Source organism: Gekko japonicus, unplaced genomic scaffold (genome assembly GCF_001447785.1).
Source record: "Gekko japonicus isolate JY-2015 unplaced genomic scaffold, Gekko_japonicus_V1.1 scaffold55, whole genome shotgun sequence".
NCBI classification, from domain to species: domain Eukaryota; kingdom Metazoa; phylum Chordata; class Lepidosauria; order Squamata; family Gekkonidae; genus Gekko; species Gekko japonicus.
In genome coordinates this window covers 621529-636543 of record NW_015160837.1, presented here as the reverse complement: position 1 = coordinate 636543, position 15015 = coordinate 621529, and the positions used below count along the sequence as shown (strand labels likewise).

The following is a 15015-nucleotide window of genomic DNA, read 5'->3' as shown; positions in this document are numbered from 1 at the left end:
AATTTTTTGGATCCAATAGTCCAAAATCAAAACATACCGGTAAAAAATACCAGCCCGATCCCGGGGCTGGCTTGGCCTCTCCTGCAGCCCGATTTAAACCGAGCTGCAAGAGAAGGCAGTGTAGAGCTGTGCTGGTGGGGGGCGATCAGCTCCCCGTGGGCACAGCCGATCTTGGCTGGGCTGCCCTCTCTTGCCACCCAGATTAAACTCCGTGGTAGGAGAAGGCAGTGCAGAGCTGTGCCTGCAGGAAGTTATCAGCTATTAAAGTTTAAAGGAACTGCATTAGCCTGGCTGTCAAACAGCTGAGAGGCGGGAGCAGTCTTTTCCTGCCCCTCCACTGTTTTCAGATCTACCCAAAATTCCTGAATATATCCGGGATTTTCTCTGAATCCCCCCCCCCCCAGTTTTCCTGAGAAACCCTGGATACATTTGGAAATCTGAAATAAACCCCAAAATACAGATAAGGTATTTCGGGTATGTTTTCGTCTCAGGTAGATCCGAATGCACACCCCTACTCCACCCTCATCCAGTCATCTTCACTGACGCAGAGCTTCAAGGGGGCTATGAGTTTTCTGAAGCACAGTATCCTTCACACCGAGTGAAGGCAGCACCCAGTAGTCATGGCCAGTGCTCCATGTGAGATGGCTGTGTAGAACACGGTCACAGTTCCGTACAACATTAAGGGTTTTCTCCCCATATAAATTACTATAAAAAAATTACTTGAAAGTAAAAATTTTGGAGGTTGCTGCTATCTATGATGGTGAAGATCAGTTTCACGTTTGGAAACCATCTGTGTGTTTTGCTTTAAGGGGTAGCTGTGTTGGAAGGTCCTGTGTATGCTGTAGGAGGGCACGATGGCTGGAGTTACCTGAACACAGTGGAAAGATGGGATCCACAGGCACGCCAGTGGAACTTTGTGGCTAGTATGTCAACTCCAAGGAGTACAGTAGGTGTGGCGGTACTAAGTGGAAAGTACGTACAACTTAATAGAGAAATAATTACATTAATTATCCTGTAATTTTTTGCACAGAATCTCGTAACGTATTTGTCGCGAAAAAAAAATCATACACCGGAACTAGTGGAATGACGGAATGCTGTGGAATAGGATAATGCTATCTGTGCATGTTTTCTGGTAATTTTTTCAGTAGACATCAGAAAAGCTGTCCTATTAATTTTATTCTTATCATTTCTTGGATCTTAAATGGCTTCAGGACTGCAAAATGCCTTCTGCGTGGTTCATTGTGATACAAAATGTCTAGCAGATGTGATGTAGTCAAATCTACAGATGTATATTGAACAGCAAATTTAATAGGTGATAACAGTTTTAAAAGTTATGGGAACATGAACAGTTTTGATAACATATTGGCATAAGAAACTATAAAGAAGGAAAGACCATTTAATTTACATAAGGGAGACAAACTATATTTTTTCTGAGAAATGGTATCTTTTCCTTGAAGTGTCAGAACAACTATTTTAGTAGGAAACCCCTACCCTTCCTCTTTATTTTCTGTTTTGTAACATCTCCAAATGTTTTTATTTCTCTGATCTTGTGATCTTTTGAGTGTTTGTTCGTTTGTTTGAAAAATTCAGATACTTTCCATCAGGGCCCGGAATAGCAAATACCAATAAAATACAACTTTTACAACATAATCAAATAGCAGTAGCAGCTTGTTTAAACCGAAAACCTGTAAAAATAGTTGGCAGTTTATTATAAACTTGTTGAGGAGTGGAACCAATCAAACAGCCAAACACAATCAAATGCCTAGGTAAATAAGGTGATTTAAAAGCAGGGTCTGAAACTAAGCCATAAGGATGGTGAACAGCTGAATCAGGAAGCCCCTACGACAAAGACCCTATCTTAAGTGGCCACTACCTTGCTCTCAAAGGAGGGGACACAGACAGCCCCGTAGCCTGAAAATTTTCAGTTCGAGACACTTCCCCGACGTGCTTACCTCACTTCTGATGTGGGGGGGTTATGCTGGGTTTCCCTTGCCACTCCATTCAGGTTACTACTAGTTACTTACTAGGCTGAGCCGGGCTCTCCTTCTCCCTCTCTGGCAGTCCTGGCATAGAGGAGGCAGGCAGGGCAGCATGGCAGGCTAGCCTGCTCTGGGGCTTGTCACAATGGCCCTCCCTGGTGCTTCACTGAGCCTGCGCTACCCAGCCCACCCCAGGTCACATGCCACCAGCAGTGAGCTCCTCTCCTGCCGCCCTGGCACAGGTGCAGTGAAGTGCCGGGGCAGGGTGGGGTGGGCTTCCCAGCTGTTGAGCTCCAGTGGTTGGTCCCCTCCTCTTTCTCACTCAAGGCAGCGCCACGTGCCCCAGGCTCCTCTTGCATGCTGTGGCTGCTGCGGCTGTGCTCAGCACAAGCTGGCAGGGGCAGATCCTTTGGGGTCAGAGAAGGACAGGGGCAGGGCAGATTTGGGAGGGGCGTCGCCCCTTGGACTCCGCCGTGACCACTGCGGGCCTGCATACAGATGGGAGTAGGCTCATATGGGAATAGGGAATCATAAAGTACTCTGGTCTCAAACGATTTAGGTTTTTAAAGGTAATAACCAGCACTTTTGTCACCATAAATGGATGAACAATCAGAGTAATTTCCTTGAAACTGGAGCAATAGGTTCTTGATAGTTCGTGTGTCAGCTGTTTAGCTACTGTATTCTGTGCCAACTGAAGCTTCTGAATGGTTTTCAAAAGCATCTCCACATAACACTCATTGCAGTAGTCCAGTCTAGATGTGACTGGCAAGAATAACCACACACAGATCCTGTGGATACAGGAAGAGCTCCAGCTAGCACATGAGCCAAAGCTGGGTAAGGGTATTACACACCAGAGAGGAGACTTGAGCCTCCATTTGTAGGCAAGGGTCTAATAGCATTCTAGCACCCCCACCCCCTAGAATGTGCTCATATTTTCAACGGAAAAGATTTCTTCCTGTTCATTGGAATGATAATTTGTAAATAGCTTTTTCAAAACATGGCATTTCTTCAGTTGCGTCAGATAAGGCAGCTGGCTCCCTTCCTGTCTCACCCCGACCTGGCTACAGTGATCCATGCAACAGTCACCTCCAGGTTAGACTACAGGGCTACCCTTGAGACTGACCCAGAAACTACAGCTGGTCCAGAATGTGGTGGCACAGGTTCTTACAGGAACTCCATCAACAGCACACATACAGCCAGTGCTTTGCCAGCTGCACTAGCTCCAGGTTGAAAAGTGGATCAGGTTCAAGGTTCTGGTATTAACGTTTAAGGCCCTAAACGGTCTGGGACCAACATATCTATGAGACTGTCTCTCCTGGCGTATCCCCCAAAGAGCATTATGCTCAGGTGAGAAGAACTCACTAGTGATCGCTGGCCCAAAAAGCATCCAGCTGTCCTCAACCAGAGCCAGGGCTCTTTTGGCCGTGGCGCCGGTCCGGTGGAACTCTCTGTTGAATGATATCCATACCTTGAGGGACCTAATACAATTCTACAGAGATGTTCCATCAAGCCTATGGTTGAGGACTGCAGCATTTTTCCCCATCAAGCCTGGCTCCGTCTTTCCCCTTCCATCACAGGGAACAGGACACTAAATTTGCTGTTTATGTACCATCTGTAAATTGTCAGTTAACTTGTTAAGTTTATTTTTATTCTGTAAGTTTTTAAATTTTAACCTGATTGCGAATATTGTATGGAATGTTCTTCCGTGCCTTGATCCCTTTATATGGGGGAGGGTGGGCTGTGTTGAAATAAATAAATTAAATATAAATGCAACCATAAATGCATCTAGCCTCAAATTAGGGCAGCAGAAAAGGACAAACTGCACTACCTAATGAGTGGGAATGACGGCTGACATTGTTATCAAGAAATTATAGGTAGCATCTAAAACCAGCAACATCAAAAAATGAACACGACAAGAGAAATCCTTTCAGAGAGAGAATCCCGAGAGAGTTTCCTTTGAAGAAAAAAGAACATCTGATTCTCTTGCCCCTGAGGAAGATTTCAGTGTGTTAGGCTTCTCATGGTTTTCACTCTACAAAAATAACCCATCTAATTCAGTATCAGCATGAGTCTCGCCTTTCTTTGTATAACTGTATGTGGTTAAAATTACCGCTTAATTAAATTCCTAATGTGTGTTCATAGATTATATGCAGTTGGTGGTCGAGATGGCAGCTCTTGTCTCAAATCAGTGGAATGCTTTGATCCTCATACTAACAAGTGGATGCTTTGTGCTCAAATGTCAAAACGAAGAGGAGGCGTTGGAGTAACCACCTGGAATGGGTTCCTCTATGCTATTGGAGGCCATGATGCACCGGCTTCACTGACCTCACGACTGTCCGACTGTGTAGAGAGGTAACAATCCAGTAGAACTTTAAGGAGAAGATGCTGGCTTCAGTTGTCCCAAAAAGCCCAAGCAAGAATGTGCAGTACAGGTTTTTTCCCCCTTTTAGGACTAAAATTAGAAATGTCTGCACTAGATGAAAGGCAACTTCCCCATCTCTCCCTTTCCACTTCAACCTCCTATGCCCCCCTCCCCAGTTGTGTCCTCTTGTGTCAGTAGACAACCATGAACAGAGTCAGAGGCAAAATGAGAGGGAGGAACTGGATCAGAATTATTCTCTCTCCTTTGTTGTTGTTCAGCCGCACAGTCGAGTCCGACTCTTCGCGACCCCATGGACCAGATCACGCCAGGCCTTCCTGTCTTCCGCCGTCCTCTGACATTTGCTCAATTTCATGTTCGTTGCATCTATGACACTGTCTAACCATCTCATCCTTTTCCGTCCCCGTCTTCTTTCACCTTCAATCTTTCCCAGCATCAGGGTCTTCTCCAGTGAGTGCTCCCTTGTCATTGGGTGGCCAAAGTATTTGAGCTTCAGTTTCATTATCTGGCCTTCCAGGGAACAGTCAGGGTTGATTTCTTTTAGGATTGACTGATTTGATCTTCTTGCAGTCCAAGAGCCTCTCAAGAGTCTTCTCCAGCACCATAGTTCAAAAGAATCTATTCTTCGGCGCTCGGCCTTCCTTATAGTCCAACTCTCGCCGCCATACATGACTACTGGGAATACCATTGCTTTGACCATGCGGACTTTTGTCGGCAGGGTGATGTCTCCACTTTTTATCATGCTGTTTAGGGTCGCCATCGCTTTCCTCCCAAGGAGCAGGCATCTTTGAATTTCATGGCTGCAGTCACAGTCTGTGGTGATCTGGGATCCCAGGAACGTGAAGTCTGTCACTACTACTCTCTCTCCTTAGTGACACTCTTATTCCACCAAGTTGAAGTGTTCCTGTGCATGGGCTAAGGACCAAAACTTAGAACCTGTCATATGTCTGCTCAAAAAGGTCTTTGACTGTCTCCTAAACCTGGTCCAGAAAGGACTCTTGTTCACCTCCATAAGAATCCATCTAGCCATCCTAGCATGCTTCCACATCCATATCGATGGGAGATCCTTGGTTGCTTAATAGGAATCTTATTAAATCAATTTCTTCCAATCTCTCAGTGTAGCCTGTTACTTGTGCTGTCAATGCTCATGAGCAAACCATTTGACCCCATGGCTACCTACCCCTTTTGTCTCCTCACCATGAAAGTGGTGTTCCCAATTGCTGTCACATCAGCCACAAGGGTCAGTGCAGTGCTTCAACATGATCCAAGTACTTCAACATGATCCAAGCGCTTCAACATGATTCTCCCTTTCTAAAACTATTCAGCACTGGAGTAGTCCTTTGCACTTTGTTCCAGTTTCTTTCTAAAGTAACATCCAGATTCCGTATAAACCAAGACAATCACCCTGCCAGTGTTATATCCACTACCACAGGATGACAGGGAATGAGCTCTCCACTCCTTAGACATGCATAGAGCACTTTTTTTCCCTATCTGGACAGAACAAACCCCTTTAGAAAAGAAAACCTTTTCACATCCTTGTTAGGGCCCAATTTGGGCAAGAAGCTGTTGGTGTAATCCATTTCCATGTGGAGAGTCACCTGCATTAAACTCTTGTTATAAACCAGTACAAGTTGACTGTCTGCTGCAGCTTTTTTTTTAAAAAAAAAATTGTAAACATCAAAACATAGTAATAACATTATTCAACAATATATGGTAAGAAAACAGTATCAGAAAAAAGAAAACCAGGATTGACTGGGCAATACAACAAAAACATTGAAATAATTCTCGATTATATATTTAGTAAGTGAATTATAACTGCAACAGGTCAGTAGGGTAGATACAACTGGGAACATCTTCTATTGATAGCATGTAACTTAACATCGGGTGCCAAACTGCAAAAAAAGTCTGAACTAGATTCCGTTTTGTCATTTTGTTGATTGCGATAAGATATCTTTTCCATTACATAGAATCTCCATATTTTGTCCAACCATAACAAAATCAATGGGGGCGATCTGTTTTTCCATCTTGTAGCCACTGCAGCTCAACCAGCTGCTAATAAAGATTCTATTAAAATTTTAGTTGTCCTAGGTATACTGCCTTCAGGCCATAATGATGATAAAAGTTCTGGCCGCATTGGAAGGGAGGCCCCTGTGATATAAAAAATATATTCTAAAACTAAGTTCCGAAACAGTTCAATGTGTTTGCAGGCCCACCAACAGTGAAATAAGGAAGCAGATTCATCATATTGTTTCCAGCATGTAGGACTTAAAGCTGGATTAATATAGTGTAACTTTGTGGGTGACCAATAACACCTTGTAAGGAACTGTTTGCTTCAGCTTCCCTCTCATTGCACTCAGGCACACTCTGCCTCCGCTGCTTTTCACAGTGGTCTTTCCATTGACTCCACCTGAAAAGCTGCAACATTGTCATTGTCCCGCACCTTAGCAAAGCATTACTCAGTGGACATAGATGCCACAAGAGATGCAGCAGTGGGAAGAGCAGTCCTGCCGTCTCTGTTCAACACTCACACCCGTCTTCCTCACACTACTAAATCAGCTCACTGCTCTCCCAGATCCATTTGCACAGAAGCCATGATGATGAAAACGGGGTTGCACTTATTTGTAACTGTTGTTCATCAAGTGGTCACCTGTGCAGTCACACATCTCTCTCCCTTTCTCCGCTGTGAGCTCTTAACTAAACTATAACTCAGTCCAGTGGTGGCAGAGAGGAACTGAGAGAAGGGTGCTTCACGCCCTCCTTATCACACTGGGAAAAGTGGGAAATAGCATGGGGGAAGGGGATGGAATGTCCCCAGGCACTTTTTGAGCTTTAAAGAACTCTCCGTGGTAGGCCTGAACAGTTCCCATGTGGGACTGCACAGGTGGCCACGCGATGAACAATAATTACAGGTAACTTCAACTCTGTTAAACAAATGAAGGCTAGAGTTGCATCTGTGGTATTTTCTTGTCAGATCTTGGGGCAATTCAGTTTGTCTTTATTGTTTTTTCCAGATATGACCCCAAAACAGATGTGTGGACTGCTGTGGCTTCCATGAGCATTAGCAGAGATGCTGTGGGAGTCTGTCTTCTTGGAGACAAACTGTATGCAGTTGGAGGCTACGATGGGCAAACATACCTTAACACAGTAGAATCCTATGACCCACAGACAAATGAGTGGACGCAGGTATGAAGATCTGGCTTGTTTTGTGGTGTTGGTTTGTCTTTAAAGATACATAACTCAGCTATTACTTTGCATGCAAAAAACGCAATTCGTGGCCACTCCAGTTAAAAGGATCTGAGACAGGAGGATTGGTAAGTGTCTTGCCAATCTTTGAATGGATGGTCTGAAACCTTGGATGGTCCCTAACCATCAGGGTAGTTATACTAGCCTCGATGGACCAACAGGGTAGCATCGTACATTTAAATGCTTGTTCTATAGAAGTCACATCAGCCTTTTTTGAAAGTCTGCCTTTCACTGGGGTTGCCAAAGCCATGTGTGAAGAAGGTCAGGAAGCAGGTTTCCCTAGTGCAGTGGTGAGGAACCTATGGCACGGGTGCCAGAGGTGGCACTCAGAGCCCTCTCTGCAGGCACGCGTGCCATCACCCCAGCCAGACCCAGACCATCATTAAAGTGTCAAATTCTCTGCCAAATAATTTTAAGTCAATGAAAGCATTTGGGATTGCTTTCCTTACTTTGTCTGGATCATCTTAAGTTAACGTATGAGTTGTTTTTTCTAACGTAAAACCTCAATATTCTGGTTAAATTGCCGTGTTGGCACTTTGCGATAAAAAAGTGGGTTTTGGGTCGCAGTTTGGGCACTCGGTCTCTAAAAGGTTTGCCATCACTGCCCTAGTGTTTTGTTTGGTCTGCTTGGGAGTGGGGTCCCTGCCCCCGTTTACAGAGGGGTTAAGCAATCTCTCAGATGTCTGTTCCTCTCGGTGCAAAAGCATCTGTATCTTTTCATTCAGGATTTCCTAGAAGAAACAGAAGAACCAAAACCTGCGTTTAATTTATGTAATGAAAAGTGCTAGGATTAGTGCTTTCCTAGAAGCCACGTTCTGTGACCGGGAAACTCTTGAGTTGGATTCTATGTAACAGTCATAGAATGAAGCCGGCAGAGCAGGACTTCCCTACTCTGCGGCCCACAGAGTTCCCTCCCCAGTTCTGCTCCTTGGGAGTGAAGGGACCCTTCGGAGCAGTGTGGTGGCAAAGGGGGGGGGGGACCTGCATTTGAAGGAGGAAGCCAGTGGAAATTGCCACCCCCTTTCTCTGCAGACAGGAGTGGCAGTCCGCTAGCCTAACAGTCATGCTGGCAAAATGGCAACCTAGGACGCAGCCCTCCTCTCACTTAATCTGTTTGTGAAGGCTGGCTATGGCTACATAGTTATGACACCAATGCACTCTGGGAAATTCAGAATGGCTTTCCTTCTCATTTAGGTAAGGTGTACCAAGCAATATTTCCAGCTGTTTCACGACACCGGAGACCAAATTTCCAAGACTGCTCTCTTGGAAGCGTTACTGAAATTTAAACTTGAATGCAATTCCTGTTCTAGCTGCATAAGCTACTGGCTGGGGGGTATTTTTTGTCCACTTGACTAGAGACCATTTGGTAGGACAAGCACCATCTATCAATATTCTTTTATATTCTAGCATAACAGGGCTAGCTTATGCAAAAGGTGCTAGCCGGTGTTGGAGGCTTCGTCTTGCAGCAGGTGACATTTAGTACACATGCAGAATATTCTACTTCATCATTTCCAGAACTGAGCCCTGGCCTTGTAAAAAGGGTTCTTGGGCTGTGCCCAAGTTAAGCAGTATTTGAAGTGCGCTAGGGGAGGGGGAGAATTCTTACAGTTTCACAAAATGCTTTTAAATCTGTAACCAGTCTGTATAATAAATGTGTGACTGGCCTGTTTCTTTTTTATCCTTACAGGTTGCACCGTTGTGCCTAGGAAGAGCAGGGGCCTGTGTTGTGACTGTGAAACTCTAATTACCAAAACAAAGCTTGAGTCCAGTGGCACCTTTAAAACTGACAAAGTTTTATGCAAGGTATAAGCTTTTGTGTGCAAGCACACTTCTTCATATACAGCGAAACAGTATCTGTATCTGAGGAAGTGTGCGTGCACACAAAAGCTTCTACCTCGCATAAAATCTTGTTGGTCTAAAAAGTGCCACTGGACTCAAGCTTTTGTTCTGCTGCTTCAGACCAATACGGCTACCCCACCTGAATCTAATTACCAAGGTATCCTTCTATTCTGTAGAGACTCTGTGGGGCTTTGTCCCAAATTATTAAATTATAATCAAATAAGGTACTGCGTATCTTCACAGGGCAAAGAGTTTGGTCTTAATATATTAACTAAGCTTTTTTTCAAAAAAAGAAGAAGAAAAAGATGGACCAACGTTACGCACTTTAAAAAAAAGAGTGATGCAATGTGTGTACATTTACTTGTAACTGAACATTCTGCAGCCAGCTGGATTGTTGTCAAACGTCTTCTGTTTGAAACACAGAGACTGGAAGAAGTAAGTGGTTATTAGAACTGATGGCTTCTAGTTCTGAAGCCTCTGTAAAGAAGCTCTGTTTTTTTGCTTAAAGCCCGGGCATAGTCACATTTATTTCATTCCCACAAGGCGTAAGGTTTTGGTAGCTTCATGATGCAGGTATTGACCTTCCTTTGTTGAAAAGATTCTTGTCGTGGCTTGTACAAGGAGAAGCGAATGCAGACAAAGTTGAGGCAATTACTTGTCTGTCTTGCCTGGGAAATCCTATACAGTGGATACCTGTATGTAACTCTTCACACCACTGCCTTTTTTTGGTTAACCAAAGCCTTACTTTAATTACTGTCTTAGTATGTTAAGGAAATCTGCTGTGGGATACTTTTTCAAAAGCTTTGCAGCACCCAGTACATTTGCTGGATTTTGTAATGCTTTATGTAACGTTCAGTACACTATGAATATTTATATAGAATGTCATTTTTTTCTGGACCTGATTGCATCTTAACTTTGTGGGTTTCCTACTAAGAGCAGATCGAGGAACAGAGGTAGGAGGAGATCAGAAATGTTATTGAAAGTGACCTCCATTGATGGTTTATGAAGCATTCCATTATCTGAAATTCCATGTAGCTAATTTTAATTGCATTTGAAAAAGGACTCTGTGCAAATTTAAGTGACTTTTTTATAAAGTGAACACTCCTTGTGCGGTTTTATAGTATTATTTTATGGAGGGTGGGCATTATACTACAAGTGGTACATCCTTTTTGGATGTTTAGCACTTTCCAAAAGAAAAGAAAAAACACAACCTACCAGTATTTCCAAGGATTATGTTCACGTGATTAAATTATTTAATAGTGTAATGGATTTTCTTTAGAATTTGCCTTATTGTGTTGACCTCTTACACTACTCAGAATGACTTGGGTTCCAAGTGTTCTCTGAAACTTCTATATTTTTCTTTTGTGCCTTGTTTCTTACATTTCCAAATATGTCATGTAACACATTACTGTACTTTTATCTTGAAAAATCTGAAGCTGTAAATTCGAGCAGTTTTTGAAAGTAAATGGACTGTGTCTTATTCCTAAAGTCTTTGCACATTTGTAACTTTTAAAATACAATTTTGAGGTTCACAATTATTTATTGGCTTAAAAGAAAAATTACATTTTTCCAGCATACACGTCCTTCTTGTTTTCTTTTTACATACAGGTTTTGTGATACCTTTCATTCATTCTATGAATCAAAAATACTGTAAATTCAAAGTTGTTTCTGGCATTTTAAAAAGTAATTTTAGATAATGATCTGGATCCTGTGCAGATTCAGGCACAGCATTGTTTTGCTCTCTTTCCTAGCTACAGTAGGTATGTGTACCTGAAAATATTTTTCCAATTTTGGGAAAGATAACAGTATTTCAAGTTATCTGGGTCCCCAAAACCAATTTGGTAGTCAGATTCAGGGTGGGGTTTTTTCAGAGTTCCAAAATTATTCAGATCCAGTATTCCCTATGGGGAACCTTTGGGGGGAGGGGATTGAGGGGCTATTTTTCAAGCAAATGACAGCAAAATCACAACAGAGTTAGTGTTGCCTTTTCACTAAAGAATCCCCACGTTTGAGGTAGACTGGATCAAGGGATCCAATTTTGTGGGTCCCTGAACAAGGTACCCCCAGCCATCCTTCATTGTTTCTTTTCTAGAAAAAAGATCCATGCTTTCTTCAGAGCAAAGAAGCCAATAGCCAAACACAAAAAAGCAAGCAACTACTGGTCCAAAAGCCTCCCAGTGCAAACTAAACCTATAAGCCCAAGAGAACTAATTTAGAACCAGGGAACCCCAGCAGAATCACAAGCTAATGTGGCAAGCCCAGCACAACCAATGTAAACCACAGAATCCAAGCCAAACCAGTTTAAGCAAGGAACTCGGTTTCCAGCCCAACAGAGCCACTATCAAACCACAGAAGCCAAGCAGAACCCAGGGCCAATTTGGTAGAACCAATGTCAAACCAGAGAATCCTAGTACCAAGGCAGCCAGCCAGACCTGGTAATGGCAAAACACCTACACAAGCACACACTAACGTCCCAAGGAGTGTCCTTCCCCCTCCTTCCTATTGCCTGGGAAACCAGCAAAAAAAAAAAAAAAACCCCAAACCCAAGCTGTAATCTTGAAAAAAAACCCAGCTCCAGATATTCCCAGAATCCCAAATATTGGTCCAGATCTCAAATATGTACCAAAAATACCAGTGAAGCCTTTTTTTGGGTATATATGCAGACCAAATATATCCAAGTGCACATCCCTAGATACCAGCACTGCACAAACACTTGGTTCACCTTTTGGCCATGATAGGTCAATTTAGTTTCAGAGGCAGAGCTATCAACTAGCTTCTTTTACTCTGATATATAATCTAGTTTAGTAATCTGATATATATATAAGATGTAGCATATTGTCACTTTCCAGCTCTCCCATTGGCTGTGCACTCCATCAGCCATTGTCCTGTCAAACGCCACTCAAGAGTACTCATGCGCCATTAGCTGGGGGCTGGGTCCATTCCTCTCTCCCACCCACTGCCAGCTTGGCCACTCTTCCCTGTCAGAATAAACTGCCAAAATGACTGTCTCTCCTGATGAATATGCTTCTCCTGCTTGGCTCCGCTGCAGCTGGTTGGCTACTGAGGTGAGCTGCCGGCCATCAAACCATTTTCTTCTCCTCCTGCTATGGGTCTAACTTTCCCCACAATGGCTCTTGCTAGGCAACCAAGCTTAATTTTGTTAGTTTAAAGGCAGGGGCAGGAAGCCCTTTCCAGGCCTACTTTGGCCTTTGTGGGGAACTCTTTGGGGCCAGTTCTGACTAGGGTTCCCAGCTCCAGGTTGGGAAATTCCTGGAGATTTTGTGGTGGAGTCTACAGAAGCCAGAGTTTGGGGAGGGGAGAGGCCTCAGCTGAATAGAATGCCATAGAATTCACCCTCCAAAGCAGTTATTTTCTCCTGGGGAACCATTGCTGTCAATCTCCAGGTGAGTGCTGAAGATCACTCAGAATTAAAACTGCTCTCCAGATGGCAGAGGTGAGTTCCCTTGGAGAAAATGACTGCTTTGCAGGGTGGACTCTGTGTCATTACACCCTGCTGAGGTCGCTTCCGTCCCACTTGGGTCTCCATTGCGGAGAAAGACTGTACTTTTCCTAGGTAGAGGCTGCAGGGAGGGGGGGGAGGAGATGGAAAGGTGAAGTCAGAGGGGCAGATAATGGTTGGTTGACAGTTGGCTGGGAAGGAGATAGGGTTGCCACCTCCAGGTTGGGAAATTCCCAGAAATTTGAGGGGTGGGTTTTGAGGAGGGGTGGGAACTCAGACAGGTACAATGCCATAGACTCTACCCTTCAAACCAGCCATTTCCTCTGTGTCATTATACCCTGCTAAGGTCGCCACAGCAGATTGATGCTGAGTGCCCGAGGCTGGGGCACCTGCCCAGAGCCTCTTTCTAGAGCTCGTATTTATTTCCACAACAGGACTTATTCCTAGTGCCTCCATAATTGTATCCTCCCTAAATCCAGACAGCCAATCCTTTTGTGTGCTTAGAGCAATGTGAGCTCCAGGTTGGTTTTAAATACTGACACCACTAATTAACCAGGGTCGTTTATTGGGATACAGGGGTACAGATCAGAAAACACATAAAGGCCCCGTTCACACGAGGCGATTTGGCCCGGGAACGGGACAGTTTGGGGCCGGATCAAACCGGCGCGATCACACCACAACATCTGGGAAGCGTCTTGCTTCCGTGGCCAAACTGTCCCTTTCCCGGGAAAAAGCGCCTCAAACTGAACCACCTACCTCGGTGGTTCAAATGGACGAGGCGCCTCTTCCCGGGTGTCTGATCGCCGGCGCGTCTTTGCGCCGGCACATCCCCGGGCCGGAGACGAACTGCGCATGCTCAGGCATGCGCAGTTCGGCCGGCTCCCGGTTAGAGCCGTCTTTTCTCTCCGGCGTTTGATCGCGCCGGGGAGAAAAGGCGGCTCGGCCGGGGGATCGTGGGATCCCGCCGAGCCGTATCAACATTGGCGCGGCTTTTAAAAGCCGCGCTTTAAAGGGCTTTTCCCCTGCCGTGTGGCAGGGGCCAAAATAAAGCAAATGTTTCAGTAGACGGATATTGTTCCTAAGTAAGGAACAACATGAACTTGCTTTTCTGTTATCAGCTGTCATTTTTCTTACCAGAAGTCTTGTAAAAGTGAACTGTACCCTGCCTTGTCATTGTACATCTTCCCTCACACCCAGGCATTTAGGAAGAGTACTGACCACCATCTTTGGGTGTACAGGAAGAGTACTATAGCAAGAGATTTTCCAGGTACAAACCTTTTAATCCAGCTAGAATTATCTTCCATACCCTTAACCATCCAAGTCCTGACAAGTAATAGAAGAAAATGAGACATCTGCTTGTCCTGCCTTCACGAGGAAAGCATAGTGAGACTATTTTTGTTGAGGCTGGCATCAGGAAACTCTAGCGCCTTCAGAAGAGATGTAGAAGGAAGTTTCCTTATCTCTCCCCCTTCCAGATTTCTTTGGGGAGGGAGCAAAAATTACAGTGGGTGATAAAATGTTTATTGATACTTAATTGAGCATTAGGGGCTAATCCGTGAACCATCTGGGTAGGTATGTTAAAAAGAAAACGTTCTCAATAGTAGTAACTGTGGGGGGAGGAAGCATGGAGCATGGAGTAACTGAAGAAAACAGGTGAAGAGAGTAAATAAAGGAAATAATGTGATTTCTCTACTAGATGACTGGCAGATGAACATAAACAGACTTATGGTTGGATCCCATGCAAAATCTCCACTGATGGAGGGATGTCTGTCAATGGAGCAGGACTTCCCCCCTCCCACTGCCACCAAAATACCCCCAAATGCTAATCCAGGAGGAGAGGGGGGCTCTCCTCTTCGAGGAACAGCATGAGGTGAGAGCCGGTGGTCAGCAGAAGGAGATGAGGAGTCTACAAATACCTCAAATCCATTCTCTTGGTACAAAAACTTAATTGTTGAGATCAGAGCTTTAACTGCATATGCTTGGTAAATGACACAGACTGACCGTTCTGGCCCAAAGGTTTAAGGTGAGGCAAGGGCTATTACTGTTCAAACTGAGGCTACACACAGTTTTCCTGCAAGCACACACGCTACTGTTACATATTGCTAACCTCTGTG

General features: G+C 44.4%; 1 protein-coding gene across 1 annotated transcript in view; it reads left to right on the top strand.

Annotated features, from left to right (window-relative positions):
- KLHL5 (kelch like family member 5) overlaps positions 1–9384 on the top strand; it is a 67915-nt gene extending 58531 nt beyond the window's left edge. Inside the window, exons 9-12 of the mRNA XM_015418255.1 lie at positions 810–972; positions 4122–4331; positions 7371–7542; positions 9290–9384. Of these exons, the coding sequence (XP_015273741.1) occupies positions 810–972; positions 4122–4331; positions 7371–7542; positions 9290–9346 (602 nt within the window). The 3' untranslated portion in view covers positions 9347–9384. The remainder of the gene's footprint in view (positions 1–809; positions 973–4121; positions 4332–7370; positions 7543–9289) is intronic.
- Positions 9385–15015: the final 5631 nt, after the last annotated feature.